Below are 18,228 nucleotides of genomic sequence, written 5' to 3'. Positions count from 1 at the left end.
TATTATCCTATATATATATATATATATATATATATATCAAGGTAATGAGGTGCTACCTAAGTCTTTGACAACCTACACTTTAGGAGATTTTGCTATAAAATTATATTAGAACCTTCATAAAAAGTCTATATCTATATATAAAAATGAGTTTGTTGGCTGGTTCCCCCACTTAGAGGATAACAAAATTAAATAAATTTTTAGGGTTTTTATTTTTGAAGAGCCAATTTAATTTCTTGCTGTCAACCCCATTTTTTTAATCTTTCCCCAAGAAGAAGAAGAAAACCCATATGATTAATTAATACTAATTCTAAAAAGAAAAGAAAAGAAAAGAAAAGAAAAGAAAAAAAAAAAGCAGTATAAAAAATTAAGCATTCTAATTGATCACCAAAGAGCCTTGAAATTATGAAAGCTAAGATTGAGGTTAGGGACCAAGACACACTCTCCCACATGTAGCATGTGTATTTTTGGAATAGTCAATTAAGATCAAGCAAACCTTTAAAAGCACCTTATTATATCCTTAAAAATTGGATATATAGTTTTCTTATAGGGCCACTTGAATACTTGAAACTATATTTTAATAAGAAAATAAAAATCCTAGAAGCAAGCATTTTGTGGGGGAGAGTGAAGATTAAGGTAGGGAACCCTAATTAGTGCCCTAAACAAGATCCTACATCTATGTTAACATTTTTATTTAAATAAACAACAAAGTTCACTTTTACCCATATGGGGTGTTTTTTCTTTTTTCTTTTTTTCTTTTTAATATATTGTGTTAGAGAGAACAGTGATCCTTGAATTAGGACTCATTGCAATGCTCCAATTGGACATAAGTCTTAGATTTGAGTCAAAATGCTCCAAAGTGAATTCCATGTTACAAGACATAGTATTGTGTTTCATTCAAAAAGTAGAAAACACAATATTTTTATTTTAAGGAACTATGTATCTTTCATGTTTTTTTTTTCTTTCTTTCTAAAGCCCCTTCCCCCAATGAATTTTTTTTTTTTTTCCCTCACAAAACTCCAAAAATATTTATTATCTATGGTTACCAAAAAAAAAAAAAAACATTCTTGATTTGAAGCTTAAAATGTATAAGAAAGCAAAGGTAAATTCATGAATTCTTGAGAAGAAATGGTAAAAGAATTGCACTCATTTCAATCTCAACCTACAAGGAAAAAACCAAGAGGGAATAATTTGTAAGTTCAAAATTTATGATTTTTAGTTAGATCATAAAAGATATCCAACAACTTTGCCACTGTTTTTTCTTACCAAGAAAAATATCTAAATTACCACACTGTATTAGGCCATCTCACACAATTCTAAGCCTTGATCTAAGTTTAGACTTTGAATTTCTATTCCAAGGATCGATTTTGATTTTCTTTTCTTTTTTTTCTTCATTTTTAATGAAATCTAAACATGATGTTGCAACTTTTAAAAGAAAAAAAATTTATTTTAAAAACAAATGCTGAAGTTCAATGGTATTTGGTATTAATTTAACCAAAATTATATATATGATAAGTCAATCCAAGCATAACTCATTACATAATGTATAAGGTCATCAGTTTACTATGATTGAGTTTGTTGAGTTTATTGTCATGTTTAAAGGTATCTCCCGTGTTTTTGCTGACATCTATGTTTTTTGAACATAAATTGATTCACAAATCGTTTGGTTGGAAAATTTAGTGCTCTTGAACTTTGTTTGATTAATTGTAAGAATAATTTTACTGTCTATGATTTAGCTATCCATGCTTAAAGATGATTTTATACCTCATGGCTTGAAGAAAAAAAAAAGTTGGATCCCTAATGTTGGAATTTGAGTACTGAAAGGGAAAAAAAGTAAGGAATTTTTCCACTTGTTTATGATGTAATATTCATTTACAAAGATTGAAGCTTTAGGAAATAAGAAAGAGTTTATACAAAATTTTAATAAAAAGGAAAGGAAACAAAAAGAAAACGGAGAAATTGCATATTTTCTTTGATATTCATTTTTGAAACTGCTCTTAACTCCGTTGGTATTGAGGATTGAGGAACGGTGGAATTACAAAATACTCTGTTTTTTGTTTGGGGCAGAGAATGAGCATGTTTCTACACTAACCCCAGATACTGACCGCGGGCAGCTTTTCAGGGAGAGAGAAGAGCACAAAAATGGCTTCATGAGACAAGCCGTCAGATGGGTTCGGGCAATGCTGCCTCCACCGGGTACCCTATAGATCCACACCACTTCCCCAAGTCCCCAAATTGAGTCTCCCTTGAATTTTGAGCACCAAAAGGAAAAAACTTCCCTTCCCTTCTCCCCTTTATTGCCTTCAAAATTCCTCATTTTACTCTGTCACCCACAATGGGATTTTGTTAGATACATACTTCATCTTCTTCATCTCTACTCTATTTATCTACATTGCTTCTTTTTGCTTCACTTTCAATCTCATTCTACCCTTTCGCCCTTCCCCCATTTGGATTTTGCCTTTCTATTTTCTTATCTCCTTTCTTTTTTACTCTGTTTATCCCTTATTACTTGTGGGAGTATTGGGAAAATTTGAACCCCCATTTGGTTGATTCCCCTTTGTGGGTGGTTTTGGGTTATGACTTCCTGTTTGGGAGGTGGGAAAATCAGAATGCCAAGAAACAGAGATTTTCCTTGTTCACCCCTTTTCTTCTCTCTCTCTTGCTCCCTTGATAGAACAGAGGATTGCCCATTTGATTATATGTTTTTATTTATTTGGACTTGATTGTTGTACACCAAGGGGTTTGTGTTTTTTTTTCCCTTCTGAAATCGGTTTTGAGCATTATTGAATAGGGGAACTTCTTCACCTCCGGCATCTTGTTTTTTGTTTTTTTTTTTTTTTTTTATTCTTCTCTTTGATTTGGAAATAGAGATTAGTACTTCTTTTTTTCCTCATTGAGATTCTTCGTTCTCTTCCACTTTGGAAAGGACGAATTGAGAGGCTGATATTTTAAAAGCAATTGGTAATTTTCTAGTTGTTGCTGTGAATCTGGGGTCTATATGAATTTTGTGGAACGATGAGAGATGAGAATTCAAAGAAAAGCAAGGTTAGAGAAATGCTTTGTTGTTTGCTTGTTGTGTGTTCTTTTTTGTGTAATGTGCATTCTATTGTTGGTCTGAAATTTTCTTATATGCTCTCCTGTTCTTACTAAAGCTCTCATGGCCTAAAACACTGGTTAAGAAGTGGTTCAACTTGAAAAACAAGGCCGAGGATTTCGTATCGGATGATATCGCTTATAGAGGTGGGTGTTCCTTGTGTTTGTTCAAATTTCTTAATGATTTGGATACGTTCTGGGATTTTCTCATTTCCTGTAGCTTGTTCTTAACCTGAATTAGATTCTTCTAAAGCCTGAATGATAAACTTGTATTAGTCTGCTTCTCGTCACTGTTTTGTCTTGTATACAAGTTACTTTTGGTCATTAATGGAGTGTTCTGTTTAGGTGTAGCCCAACAAGAGATTTATAATTTGTTTTCTTCCTCTTGCTGTTTGTTTTTTTCTTTTGGACAGAGAAAAACAAAAAGACTAAAAATTGAGTTATATATTTTTTCGTTATGGATGGATTTGGATGCGTGCGTTTGATGATGATGATTAACTAGGAAGTAAAAGCTTAGCTTTAACATTCTTTTGTTGTTGGTGTTTCTTTTTCAGGTGGTGGTGATGAAGAATGGAGGAACAACTGTTCAAAGAGGGAGACGTGCACTGTCAAGAAAAGCAAAACAGGTTGGTTCAGGTTCAGACATCTCTCCATTGCTCTCTTTTGGACCACAGCAGCCTTAAAAACTCCAAAACAATGGACAAACTAATATGCTTTAATCATTCCTCGTTTTCTGCTCCCAAATTATTTTTCACTAATCCTTTTCATCATCTCCCAAATTACGTCCACAGACAGATCCAACAAACGACATCAGGATCGAACTCGGAGAGGCAAGATTGACCTCGATGCTACACTAGTTACTGATGTGCAAAATTACAGGTTTGGCTTTGTTGTTGTTATTGTTGTTTGTGGGGTTTGTTCTTTCTTTGCTTATCTGTTCCATGTGGACAGGATTTTTGTTTCTACTTGGAATGTGGCTGGTAAATCTCCACCTAACTGTTTGAATCTTGAAGACTGGCTTCATGCTTCCCCTCCGGCTGATATCTATGTTCTTGGGTATTTACTGATATCTTATATGCAATCTCTTTCTGGTTATGTCTGATTACAAAAGTTTGGAAATAGTAAAGGAGAAGCTTAATGTTGTTTACTTTTGTAGGTTTCAAGAAATTGTTCCTTTGAATGCTGGTAATGTTTTGGGCACAGAAGACAATGGTCCGGCCAAGAAATGGTTGGCTTTGATTAGGAAGACTTTGAACAGTCTTCCTGGCACTAGTGGGAGTTGTCACACACCTTCTCCTATCCCCGATCCGGTTGTGGAATTAGAAGCAGATTTCGAAGGATCAACGAGGCAGAAGGCTTCGTCGTTTTTCCATCGGAGATCATTTCAATCACTGAGCCGCAGCATGAGAATGGAGAATGACATGTCAGTGCCACAACCACGACTTGATCGACGGTTCAGTGTCTGCGATCGGGTTATGTTTGGGCATCAACCGGGTGACCATGATCCCAGTTACAGATGGGGGTCCTCAGACGATGAGAATGGGGATTCACCTGTTGCCCCACACTATTCACCTTTCTCTTGTAATGGTTTTCTTCCCATGGAGGATAGAGATCATAGACATTCAGGACACTCGAGGTACTGTTTAGTTGCAAGCAAACAAATGGTCGGCATATTCTTAACAGTATGGGTGAGGAATGATCTCCGAGACGATATCCGAAACATGAAAGTATCTTGTGTAGGTAGAGGATTAATGGGTTATCTTGGGAATAAGGTAAAAAATTCTTTTGGTTTATATACCAAACTTAAGGAGCCCTAATGTAAAATGAAGGAAATAAATTGTAATCTGGTTTCTTTATTGATTTGCAGGGATCAATTTCAATTAGTATGTCTTTGCACCAAACAAGTTTCTGCTTCATCTGCACTCATCTGACCTCTGGTCAAAAGGAGGGCGATGAACTTCGGAGAAATTCTGATGTCATGGAGATTCTCAGAAAAACAAGGTTTCCTAGAGTTCACGGCATGGGGGACGAGAACTCTCCTCAGACAATTTTAGAGCATGAGTAAGAATTCTGATCTTATCATTGAACAAACATTTCATAAAATGTATTAACTTTGGTTGTTAGTACAACATCATTAGCCTTTTCTAATCGTTTGTCATTGTGACTGTCCTTTCCCAGTCGAATTATTTGGCTTGGGGACTTGAATTATCGAATTGCATTGTCATATCGATCTGCAAAGGCTCTTGTCGAGATGCAAAATTGGAAGGCATTGTTAGAAAACGATCAGGCATGCTACAAATCTCCTTTTAAAAGCAAAACATAATCCATCAAACGTCATGTTCTCATTTATACAATGACGATCACTTGATCTAAGATTGTAATATTTTGTTCATTCAGTTACGACTTGAGCAGAGACGGGGCCATGTCTTCGAAGGATGGAACGAAGGAAAGATATACTTTCCTCCCACATACAAGTATTCAAATAATTCAGATCGATATGCAGGAGATGTAAGGCATCCAAAAGAGAAGAGAAGAACTCCTGCTTGGTAAAACGATAATATATAAAATCGTGTTTACATATTCACAAAACCATGACATATACCCTGTCGGAAAATGTTGATTCTAACCTTGATTATTTGTGAAGGTGCGATCGTATTCTATGGTACGGAAGAGGCCTTCACCAAATGTCCTATGTACGTGGAGAATCAAGATTTTCTGATCATAGACCAGTGTACTGCATATTCTTAGCCGAAGTTGAAGCAATAAACCACAGCCGCATCAAGAAAAGTATGAGCTATTCAAGTTCCCGAATCGAAGTAGAAGAGCTGTTGCCATGTATGTATGGACACCCTGAAATGAACTTCTTCTGAGGGATATTCTTGCCGCGTCATGCTTTACTAAGCCAACAACTTATGATCAAATGTCTTACTCTAGAAGGTAATCATCCAGATCCTTAGTATATCTATTTCTTTTGAACTTACTTTCTCCCAAATAATAATCGTATGCCATTACCAGGTCTCGTTCAGCTTTCAACCGTTGTACTCGACTTCCTCATAAATCCAACCAAAACTCACCCTCTCAAAGTAAAGAAAGGTAATCCATTACCTCCCGTATTTGAAAAGCACGTCAGTTTTGTCACTTTTGTGCAAATCTAGACAATTTGGGTTTGTGCATAATGTACTTATTTATAATGTTGATTTTGGAGATCAAACATGACATCTATTCTTGGGTAAATGGCGTAGTAACTTTAAGTTTCAAACTACCCAATTCAAAATCTGATATAGTTGACTACCAACCTTGGAAAACAGAACAAGAACCAAGCATTTATTCTGAACCAACTGCTACAAAAGTTGTCTTGTTTCAAAAATAAGTTTAGGTTTGGATTTGTTGGTTGGCTTTATTCTTATTTGCAAATTGGTCCCCCAAAATTTGCAGGCTCTCTCTCTCTCTCTCTGTGTGCTGCAGGAATGGAAAAAGAAAAAGAATAACTTGCTTCTTTTACACAGCAATGGCAGCTCTCTGAAAATCTGCAAGATCAAGAAGAAGGTCCATTATGAGCTTTCTCTCATTCTCTAAGTATGACTACAATTTTTTACCATTTTATAATTTGTTCTTTGTTTTTTCACTCTTCACTGTGCAGGTAGTAGGTACAGACTGCAAATTTTTTCATCAGTAAGATTCAAACTGATATGTTGGACAAAATAAGCAAATTTTTTTTTTGGGTTCAAGTGTGTAGGGTAGGAAATTCAATTTGTAATTTGGTGGTGGTAAGGTGGAGGGAAGATTTGAGGATTCTTTAAATGTAATTTAGTTCTAATGATATTCTTGTCTGATTTTGGGGAAATAAAACTGATATATTGAACAAAACGGCTACTTCTTCTTTTTTTTATATATATATAGATTCTTTTATTTCTTTGTTGGTTTGATTAAACTGTAGAAAAGTTGAAAAGAAGTGGAGAAGTGACAGAAACTAATGGCTAAATGCAAAGTGTAAAGAAATTTCTTAATGATATAAAAGCATTTTTTTTTTGTTGAGGTTCTGATATATTCTTTTTCTTTTTCTTTTTTTCTGTCTTTTTTTCCTTTCTATAAATGGTTAATTATATTTGTATTTGTTCATATATTTTCTTTTCTTTCTGCTCTTTATAAAGAAATCAATGAGAAAAGAGATGATAGTTTATTTTTGCTTTATCTTTAGTTCAAGTAATTGGTTTGAACCCTATTTTGTCCTTTGAAAGTCCATTCATTGTTTTTTGGACACAAGATATTTTTTTCTTCATTATCATTAATTTTAAATATCCATCCATGAGAAATCTCATTTTCAAAGTGATTACAAGACTCAATTTTTTCTAACTTGATGCAAAATGTTTAGGCAAAAGTGGGCAAGATTTTAAAATAAAAAATCATTTTAGAATTGGTTTTTACATGAAAATTAAGTATTATAATAGATGTGCAAACGAAATTAGTATATAATCTTTTATTTTTTAAAATAATCACAATAATATATTAAGGAACTAAACAGCACAAAGGTTAAACAAGAAAAAGTTTGAGTAATTGAATTTCGAACATCAATAACAAAAATAGAAACCACATTGATACATACGAATCTTTATCCAAAATTTGAATAATAGATAAGAAGTTTGAAAATCGTTAGAGTTCATACATCTATTCTCTCAACTAATTGGAAACTCTCATAGTCTTACAAATTGAATTGACGGCGTGTATGTCCGTTGAGATACGTGGATGATGTTGAACGGAAACTTTCCAATAATAAAGTAAGTATGGGATTGAAGTAATGTTATATACTCTAATCTCAAGGGTGTGAAAAGGTAAAACTTTATAATAATTCTTTTATGTTCCTTATATTCCAACTCGTGACATGTTTGAAATTAAAGTTCAGCATGAGAGAGATCTACATGTGCCTTTATTCTACCAAATTTATTGGGATTATGTTGGACCCATTTTTTCAAAAAAAAAATGGTTTTTAGGTTTAAATTTTAATTATTTGAGGGGAAAAAAAAAAGTAAAGTACATAGTATTTAAACCAGCTCTTGTAGTTTATGCTACTTTAGACTTAAATTTTATAATATGGATTCACATATGTGCTTTTAAAGTGCAATGATGTGAACATTTATTAAAGTCACATTGACTAAATGAAATGAGTATATAGAGTAATGAACAAAATGATCTTAGTTTAATAGTAAGTGACATACAATCTTCTTTAGAGGTTGAAGATTTGATTTAGGAAATTGGTTAGGTGCAATGTTCATCTAGCTAGTACTTCACAATGTTCATCTAGCTACTTAGCGTGGTGGATGCATCCTTAGAACTTTGTTATAACCTAACAAATGGATTGACTTGACACTTCCAACAAGAGTCATGGCTAGGGATAGTCCAAAAAGGTGGGACTAAGGTGACTAAGGTACCTCCAAAAGATACCTAGGTAAGTTAAACCAAAGAGCGAAAGTCCTAGAAGGATCTGGTGATCGGATAGGAAATTTTCAAAAAACGATTTATGTACAACGAAATGCATATGACAGTGCAACAAGCAAAAAGACATACTTCAAAGTAAAAAACTATTAACTTAGGATAATGTCCAAACAAGAAAGTAAGGGCTAATGTTATGGTTAATTTAATTTGGACCAAATGGTAACATTATCTTGTAAGGCTCAACCAAGGTTTAAATAGGTAATGGATGGTGGTCGAGTCCAATCTCGTGTACAAAACCCAATGAAAAATACCGAAACATTGGGTAGGAATGAGCTGAAGTCCATTACGCGCACTGACTAACCCTGCCAGTTCGGTATTCCCTCAAGTGTTGGATGATCCAATAAATCGTACTATGTATTCTAGATAGATTAGGAAGTCTAATCCTTATTGTCATAACAATTTATAAATAGGCCATAGGAGTTTTGTGAAAAGCAAGAAAGTTTCCTCTAATCACATGTTGCTGTGGTTTTAAACTATAGAAGACTTCTTCTGATTTAAGAATAGAAGCATGTGTGAACTTTGTGAGTGTAAAGAAATTGATTAATTTTGTTTGTAGACTAATCATCTTCTCTCCAATCAAATAAGTTTGTTATTTTTGTGTGTACAAAGGTTAGAGACCAAGCCTTGAGAAAACTTTGACATGAATATATATCATTATTAGAGAAGAAAAATTATATTACGTACCAAATCAAAGCAAGAGGGGATTCCATAGCATACTAAATTGTTCCAAGTGTAAAATAACAAATCCAAAGCATTGAAACACAAAATGGGTAGAGTAATTTGTGTAATTAGGTTGCTTTTCTTCTTAAAAAAAAAAAAAGAAAAAGAAAAAGAAAAAGAAAAAGAAAAAAAAAATGGAAAAGTAGTATTCCTCGAGATGTGTTTAGGTTTTCATAACTGTGTTGACCCTCAATTAAATCCCCAACACAAACACCGTCCATCAAAATAATAATATTAACAAATAACTAAATCCCTATAAAATAAAATATAATATGTTTTACCTTTCTCTATTTTCAACGGAATATGAAACACGTGGGGGGTTTCCATTGGTAGAAGCAGTTCGAGTAAAGTTCTGATTACTCCAACATTTCTCATACTACTCTCTCTTTCATAAAAAAAAACAATATTATTTTTAATATTTCCACGTCAGCGACAAACCAAATCCAGATCAAACGCATTTTCTTTCTACCCTTCCCTTTTCTCCGTGGGCGTTATTTTAATTTTTCCTTATTTATTTATTTATTTTTTAATTATATTTTTATAATATCCATAAATACATCACTCTCAATTCACAAAATACCAAAACAAAAAAAATATATATATATATATATATTCAACATCAATATTTTAGATGGATTTTTGCAAACATATTACATTTTTGAAATATCTTTAAACATCTACTATTTATAATATTTTTTAAAAACCTTTTTTTTTTAATCTTTTATAAATTTTTATTAGAGGTAAGAAAAGAATGTGTTGATTTATCCCTTTAACCATAACTCAACTTACATATATAGCTATTAAGAGGTATGTAGTTCGAATATTTATTGCTTAAAGAGCCAATGATGAATACATGTACTGTTCAAAGATGTTATCTCTAAATCGTAAAATGTCAAATCAAGGCACAGTAAATAAAAAGACTCCCTAACAAGGGAGTTTTTAATTGTTTTCTTATGTCAAATATATGACTTCGATTATGTCATTTAGTTTAAATTGTATATGACTGATAAGTCTCAATCCCAGTTACTATGTGAACCAAACACAACAACAAATGTCAATTTACAAATAATGATGATTTGGTCGAATTTAAATCTCTAACTTCTTGAGTTATCTTTTGCTGAGAGTTATGTTCAAGTTAAACAACGGTATAGTCATATAGTCAATTATTCCTATTATGCACGTGGACGTAAATTAGAAAATAGAAAAAAAGTAATTAGTTTCAATGAAAAATTATTAAAAATATTTATAATAATTATCACTATTTATCATTGATAGACTACTATCATCTAAAATGGTAGACAATATATACTATTATTATTTATAATTGATAAACACTATATCATGATCTATCACTAATAGACCATGATATTTTTTTTGTTATATTTGTAAATATTTTAGTTCATTTTGCTATATTTGAAAACAACTCGAATTAAAATATAATTAATAAATTTATAAATTGAATTAGAGAAAAAAAAAAGAATCCATTAAGTTCACTTTTATCTTTTTAAAACAATTTTACTCTCTTTAGTGTGGACTTTATTGAGTAATTGTCTCTTACCTCATTGCATGCTATAGCTAGATTAACAAAATCTATTTTGTGGAGTAAATCAACAAAATTTTATAATTATTGAAAAAAAATGAAAAGAATTTTGAAAATAGAAAAATTGACAAATATATATATTTCATAAAAAATATCTAATTTAATTTTTTCTTTTAATAGTTTTGTATGTGAGGAGTAAATAGTAAGTTTTTTTTTTTTTATATATTTTTGAAAATTAAAAAAAAAAATCAAAGAATAAAAGTATACTTAAAATTAAAAAAACCATAGTAAAAAAATATTAGATTACAAGAATTAAAAAAACAACAAGATCACCTTTTAACTTATTTATAAATTTGTTTAAAAAAAAGAAAAGAAAAGCAAAAGACAATCTTCATTAAAAGAATAACCATGGATAATTCTTGATTTTGTTCATATAAACAAAAGGCTTTGTTTGGATAATATTAATTATGATGATTACATTACTTACAATGCACCTTCCTCTAATCTTTGTTAACTCACTGAATTTAATTCACCAAAATCAATCAACTCATAATTATTATTGCTTATTCAATTTCTTAATTTGTTCCAAATTGGACATATACATATATTATTAAAACAACCAAACATCCAAACATCACTTTAATTAATTTAAGTTAGTTAAAGTAATTTGGTCTCTCATTAGGAAAAAGAAGCTTCAAAAAAGCTATGTTGGGACTGCCAGGTGGCATCTTATCAGCATGTTATTTATATATTTTCTCTACCCATACTATATATTTATATATTTCATTTATTCTCTCAGACAAAATCAAATAATAACATTAATTTGCTGACAGATTCTTTCAAAATAATAATTCCTTCAAACATTTTCTTTTAATAAAACAGAGTGTGGGGTCCAATGTTCTAAGTAATTTTATAGTGATAAGATATTATATATCTTATTTTTACTCTTTTATATTAATAATCTCTTTCACTTATATAATTCATGTGACTACAAACATGATATTCATTAATTTTACTTCTTATCTAACCGACATCTTCATTGTATCGTAAAAAACTATAAAATGCTACTAACCTTAGTAACCATGTTCGTCTTTATACTTTGTTTAAAAGTCACAATAAATAAATATATATTCAAATCTTTAGAAAGCATAAAATACATTGTAAGATGAATTAAATTTTCAATTACTAATAAAGCCATCAATCTAATTTAGGGATACATAAGGTCCAATTTTAGACTCGTTTGTTTTGACATCCTCTCACTGAAACATATATTCTTCTGATAGGATTTTAGGGTTAATTAAGTGCATAATATAGTTAAAAAAACCAGATAGTCACATTAAAAAGAATTAAAATAAAGTCATTATCAAAAACATTATAAGAGATCACTCAAAAAGCCAAGAGGGGATTTCAGCTTTGTTATGTGTTTTTTTAAAGAGAAAAAAGAAAAAAAAAAAAAACTCACACTCTTTCTCAGCTTTTGTAGTGTTTTTAATAGATATTGTCTCTCTCTCTCTCTCTCTTTTATTTAATTTTTCTTTTTCTCTCACAAGATCCCATCTTGTTCCCCATACAACAATTTTCAGCTTTTTTGTTTTCGGTATTTTAATATATAATCATTATTATTAATTGTTTTGCTTTATAATTAATTGCTTTTTAAAGTATGTTAGTTGTGATTTAATTTCACGACCAATTCTTTAGTCATATATGTCTCTTTTTTGCATTATATTGCTCTTACTCCCTACTAAGTTAATTATTCTCTCTTAACGCTTAGATTTCATTTTAGTTCACCAAGTGTTGGTTTTTAACTTCAAATAAGCATCTTTTAATTTTTTTTTAAAGGGTAATTGCAGTTTTTGAATGATAATTAATCTCTTTAATTCAGTGTCAACTATATTCCAACTCCCTTCTAATTTTAATTTTTCAATTTTGTGCTTATTTTCAAAAAAAAATTTAGATTAAATTGTAAATTTAGTACTCTAATTTTGAAATTTTGTTTTATTTAGTTTTGAACTTTTAAATTTACAAATTTAGTCTCTAGATTTAAAAAAAACCCAAAATATTAAAAAAAAAAAACATATTAAGACAATGCACTATTTTGATAATTTTTTTCTTTTTTTGGAATAACTCTTTAATATTCACATGATCCAAATATCGAAATAATTAAGTGATCAGCCTATTTTTGTATATGCTCATTGCTCTTCTTTTATATATATATATATATATATATATATATATATAATTTTCATTAACTTGATTCTCTTTCTTCTTCTCTTATTCTCACAATTTCTCTCGAAATCAATATACATTTAAAGGAATGACAACTAAAAGATGTTAAAAAAAGAAACAAAGTTCAAAATTATTCAACATGTAGATGAAATTAACAAAAGTGAGAATGAAATATCAACATGCATATGCAACAAACAATAGTTCGGTAATATCAACTTAGGTTACAATTAGGTTAAAACTTTTAGAAGTTAAAAAAGAAAATTATCACTGCATAAAGTATTATGTTTCTGTATAGTACAGTGGTATTTAGTCAAGTTTGTGTGTCAACTTTTATTGATAGCAATATATGATTTTACTAAGAAATTATTATGAAATATAAAAACGACCAATGAGGCATAAGGCCTTTTTAGGACAGATTTAGAATAAAATAAAGGCATAAACTTTGGGAAAGGCAAGAGGGAGAGAGAAAGGGGAAGGCAAAAAAAATCCAAGTGGGGTTTAGGGTTTGTTGGTTGCCATTTTATGAAGCAAAGAAAGAAAAGGGTATGGCTCTGCATAAAAAGTTCTGAGATTCAAACAGATTATTATAATTATGAATTAAAGAAGATGAAGAAGAAGAAGAAGAAGAACATGAAGCCAAAAAGGAAAAGGAACACATAAGAAGAACTAAGAAGATTAGAAGAAATTTCAATTCCCAAAAATTCAAATACTGTCTATCCATCAAATCACTATTCTTGTTTTTTTGACCCATCTTCTCTCTTTTTATGTTACTTTACTTTTCTTATTGTGGTTGGAATCCCAATTTTAATTACTCTATACCCATGATGTGTAAAATCAACTTCTTCTTTTTTCTTTTATTTTACCCTGGACTAGGTTGTTTAAGTCAATGGTGTTGGGGATGATTTTGGACTACTAGGGGTCAAATGTAGTTACCCTACAAACCCAAAACTTACCTATATAGAGATTAAGACAAGGATGACCCTAATACAAAATGTAGCCATGTCATGACTCAAAAATAATATTGTCTAGAGACCAAAATAGCTAACGCGTGCCGTATGTCCATTGCATGACCCACTATAAAAAAGAATTGTTATTTCCTATCATGTGGTTACCAAACTCTCTATAGGATAACCTAAATCATCTATTTTTATAAATATATATCATTATAGCTCTAGAAAAGGTATAATTCGTCATTTCTCACTTTCAATTCTTCCAGCTTTCGTATTTTATTGTCTCTTTAAACTTATGCATTAAACTGTGTGTGACAAACATGAAACCAGTATCTAAGCTTTTACGATCTTCTCATCTTTAAACAAATTTTGGTCTTTTAAATTTCAAACTCTTTTTACTTCTCCACATCTACATGGAATCTTTATATAGTTTCCTTTTGATCTAGGATGAGCAAGTACGGTCATGATTCAAAGTGTCCATTAAATCATGCAAGTATTTAATAACAAACATTAATGGGCTAATATATTATTCCTTTGACCAAGAGGCAATTTTATTTCCTTTAATGCGTAGATAAAAATAAACAGAGGTAATTGCAATAGGTAGCATTTTAAAGTTAATAATTAAATGCACAATAAAAAAGTTTAATTATTATAATTATAGCAAAACTTATAAACTTTTATTAATAATATTATCTATTTTAGGATCAAAGTTGAATTTAAATTTTTCTATATTTGTAATTTCTTTTACCTTGTGTTATATTTGCTAATGGTTTGAGAATATAACTGATACATTTGCAACTGTCTATCTTCTAAATAGTTATATAAATTTAAAAATTAAGACATACATTTTTTAAAGTTAAAGAAGAATGATAAATAAATATAGTTGGTTTTAGAAATTCGAATGATAAAATTAATTTTTTTTCCTTATAAATTTAGAGACATGTAGCAATGATCAAAATGGAAAATCTAAATTTAAAATTTTGGCCTTAGAAAGGGTAAATTTTCCTTACAGTAAATGCAACAAATTTTAATGGCTGCAAGTTGAAACTTTAATTGTTTAAATTAAATTAAACATTGTTGATAAAAAAAAAAAAAAAAAAGCTTAATTATATGTATGCGTCTTTATTAAGCTTTAAAAGTAAAAAAGAATTGCATTTTCAAATTGAGTTTATTTATGAATTTTCAAAAAAAGAAAAAATAATAATTTAAAATAGATGAAAATGATTGAATCAAGGATCCATGTTGATATCAAGATTTCAATTTTTTATATATATTAAAGGATATATTGAAAAATATCGATATATACAGATTATTTATAAAATTTACAAAATTTATTTTGATTAATAATTAAGTTGTTTTTATTTCAAAATTAGGTTATGAATACAGTTATTAGTATTTTCATTTATACCAAGCTAAATAGGTAATGATGGTCATATTATCATTTACGAACATTTATAAAAGATATATATATTCATATATATTTGATATCCTTGAATTTCAACATATCTATGAAAAAATTATTTTTCATATTATATTCTACATCATATCATGAAATATAAAACTCTTCTTCTTTTTTTTTTTTTTTTTTTTTTTTTTTTTTTTTTTTTTAAGATTTAGTTAATTATGATACAATAATAAAAGTGATGTACTTTGTAGTACTTACTACCCATACAACACAATAATAATAATAAATAACAAAGGGAAAATAAACATATTCTTCAAATAAATCAAAACTTAACCAAAACCAAAAACCTCTTTATATTTAATATCAACATTTATGACCATTTTGCTGAAATTACAGAAACGTACTGTTTTGTCCATTTTTTTTTTTTTTCTCAACCTCTTTGTTAGATTAAATATATTTATAAATATTTTAGAAAAATAAGAAAAAAAGAATATATATGACGTGGGGAAGGATTGGACGCACGAGGTTTGCTTACTCTGTCTCTAACAGGTATTACGTCATGCAGTGTGGAAGATACCTTACCATTTTACATCTTTTTTCTTTTCCTTTTTTAATCTAAAATCAGTTTTATGATATTTTCATATTATCATTATTTGTTTTGTGTAAATTTATAAATTTATAAATTTGAACAATTTTATTTATTTTATTGTTTTTGTTTAGAATAATGATGAGGTGACTCTTCATTAATTTGGTACGAATTAGCATAAGAGAGTACTATTATTAGGAAAAAAAAAATAGCTTTAAAGAACAAAGAAATAAAGCATTTGAAAATTTGATCAAAATGAGTCATTTCAGTTTTCATTTACGAAAATTAAGCTCAGTTTTCTAATCAAAACATTTTTCCTAAAGCTTGGACCTCAATTTTTAAATTCAAAATTTAAGGTGTAGTTTTTTTATTTGCTTACTTTTAAAAAAAAGTAATCAGTAAGATTTAAAAAATTATAACATCTTGTTTTGTTTGATTTAATAAATCTTTAATTTTAAAAATATATGTAAAAAGAAAGCACCAATTTCGAAGTTTAGAAACTAAATTTGTAATTTAACTTTTTTTTTATTAGTGATTCCTTAGTCATTGTTAGTGCATTGTATTATTAATTTTTTTTTTGAGATTTAAGGGATGTTTGAAGAGCTAAAATAGAATCACAAACCCTCAAAATTAGAGAGGTGTTCGAAATACGTATTGAATTGAAGGCAGAACAAAAAAACAAAATTGTAAAGCGTGAACACGGTGGAAAATAGCATTCAATTGAAAATTATTGGAATAAAATGAGTTTAGTATTACAATTTGAACTCAAAACGTTGAATCGATCCAAACTTAAATTTTAAATTACATTTCAATTCCGTCGCGAGGTTTTCAAACACCCGTCAAAAGTTTAAGCCAATAAATATTATGGAAATCTTTTCACACTAACATTTAAACGTTGAACCATTTACATGTATGGAAAAAGATTTTTCTATAAAATTTTTGTAACCCAAAAAAAAAAAAAAAGAAAAAAGAAAAAAGAAAGAAAATCTGTTATTATAATCCTCTCTCGGTTGTCAAAAACTTAATAGGTAAGTCTTCCAAATACAATGGAATAAAAACCAAAAGTTTAAAGACTGAAGTTCAAACTTTGGTAAAGAGATAGATATGCAGACCATCCAAAGCATAATAGAACATAAATCTAAACTTTAGCAGCCATTTGATACCTAGTATTAGCCTAATAGGTTATGAGTTTGTAGGGCAATGATAATAATAATAATATTAGAGGTATAGGACCCACATATGAAAAGAGGTAGGATTTGTCATTTTGAGGATTGAAATTATATAGAGTAAGGAAAGAGATATCCAATAAATAGCAATAGTCTTTTATGGTTAAGAGTAATGTGTGTGTGATGTGATTCTGAGGGAAGCAGCAGAAAAGTAGTCAGTGTACTAAAACTCTATCCCTCCCACCACCAACTGAAATGGTTTCTTACAACTCCAAAACAAATTTATTAAATTTGGCAACAATGGAGATTGGTTAGCCTTTGGTTATGCTGAAATTGAATGCAGCAGGCACATTTTTTTGGGAGGAAGAGTTAATAATAACCCTATGAATTCACTTCACTACTGTAAGTTTGGCTCAGCAAAAGGCTCATTTAACATAGCAGAAGAAGCACAGAACACAACTGCAATATATATATATATATATATATATATATATATATATATATATATATATATATATATATATATATATAGAAATGAGGTACTGCTACAATTCTGACACTGTTCACGCACGCTTCAAAATTTACACCAATGGCAATCATCATCAATGCTATCATCTCTTTTCCTTCCCACCAACAACAACAAATTCAAAATCAACCCCCCTCCCTCTTCTAGATTTGACACTGGATTTCTCTCATGGAAAGGAAGAAGGTTGGAGATTGTTACCGATTATAAAGCTGTTGAAAAGAGAATCTGATGCAAATGTGAAGTCCGGCATCAATTAAAAGTAGAAAATATATATCGTAAATATACAAGTAAGAATATTGATTTTCACAAAGAATATCACTGTTATTGTAAAAAGTGTTTTTAAGTTTAATGAGATGGAAAGCAAAAGCAGGTCAGTGTTGACAAAAACAGGCAAAGGTTTATGAGAAGAGAGGAGGAAAAAGATTAATGGAGACATAATTAGGAAAGGTTGGTAAGAAGATGGGTGCAGTTTGGTGATGGTGGTGAGTAATTAAATTTAACCATATCAAGAAGTAGCGATTGAGTATGA

At 29.8% G+C, this 18,228-nt stretch overlaps 1 protein-coding gene across 1 annotated transcript; it reads left to right on the top strand.

The window, feature by feature from the left end:
- The first annotated feature begins 2,046 nt into the window (after positions 1-2,046).
- On the top strand, positions 2,047-6,969 carry LOC103492637 (type I inositol polyphosphate 5-phosphatase 4). Its single transcript, XM_008453074.3, has 13 exons — positions 2,047-3,042; positions 3,150-3,237; positions 3,645-3,716; positions 3,882-3,969; positions 4,042-4,146; positions 4,247-4,862; positions 4,958-5,151; positions 5,269-5,377; positions 5,488-5,636; positions 5,735-6,027; positions 6,106-6,183; positions 6,526-6,636; positions 6,731-6,969. The coding sequence occupies exons 1-10, from the start codon at positions 3,013-3,015 to the stop codon at positions 5,958-5,960; spliced, it is 1,677 nt and encodes a 558-aa protein (XP_008451296.1). The 5' UTR covers positions 2,047-3,012; the 3' UTR covers positions 5,961-6,027; positions 6,106-6,183; positions 6,526-6,636; positions 6,731-6,969.
- The last annotated feature ends 11,259 nt before the right edge of the window (positions 6,970-18,228 follow it).

This window comes from Cucumis melo, chromosome 1 (genome assembly GCF_025177605.1).
Source record: "Cucumis melo cultivar AY chromosome 1, USDA_Cmelo_AY_1.0, whole genome shotgun sequence".
Classification (NCBI taxonomy): Eukaryota; Viridiplantae; Streptophyta; class Magnoliopsida; order Cucurbitales; family Cucurbitaceae; genus Cucumis; species Cucumis melo.
This window is presented reverse-complemented; position numbering and strand designations above follow the sequence as displayed.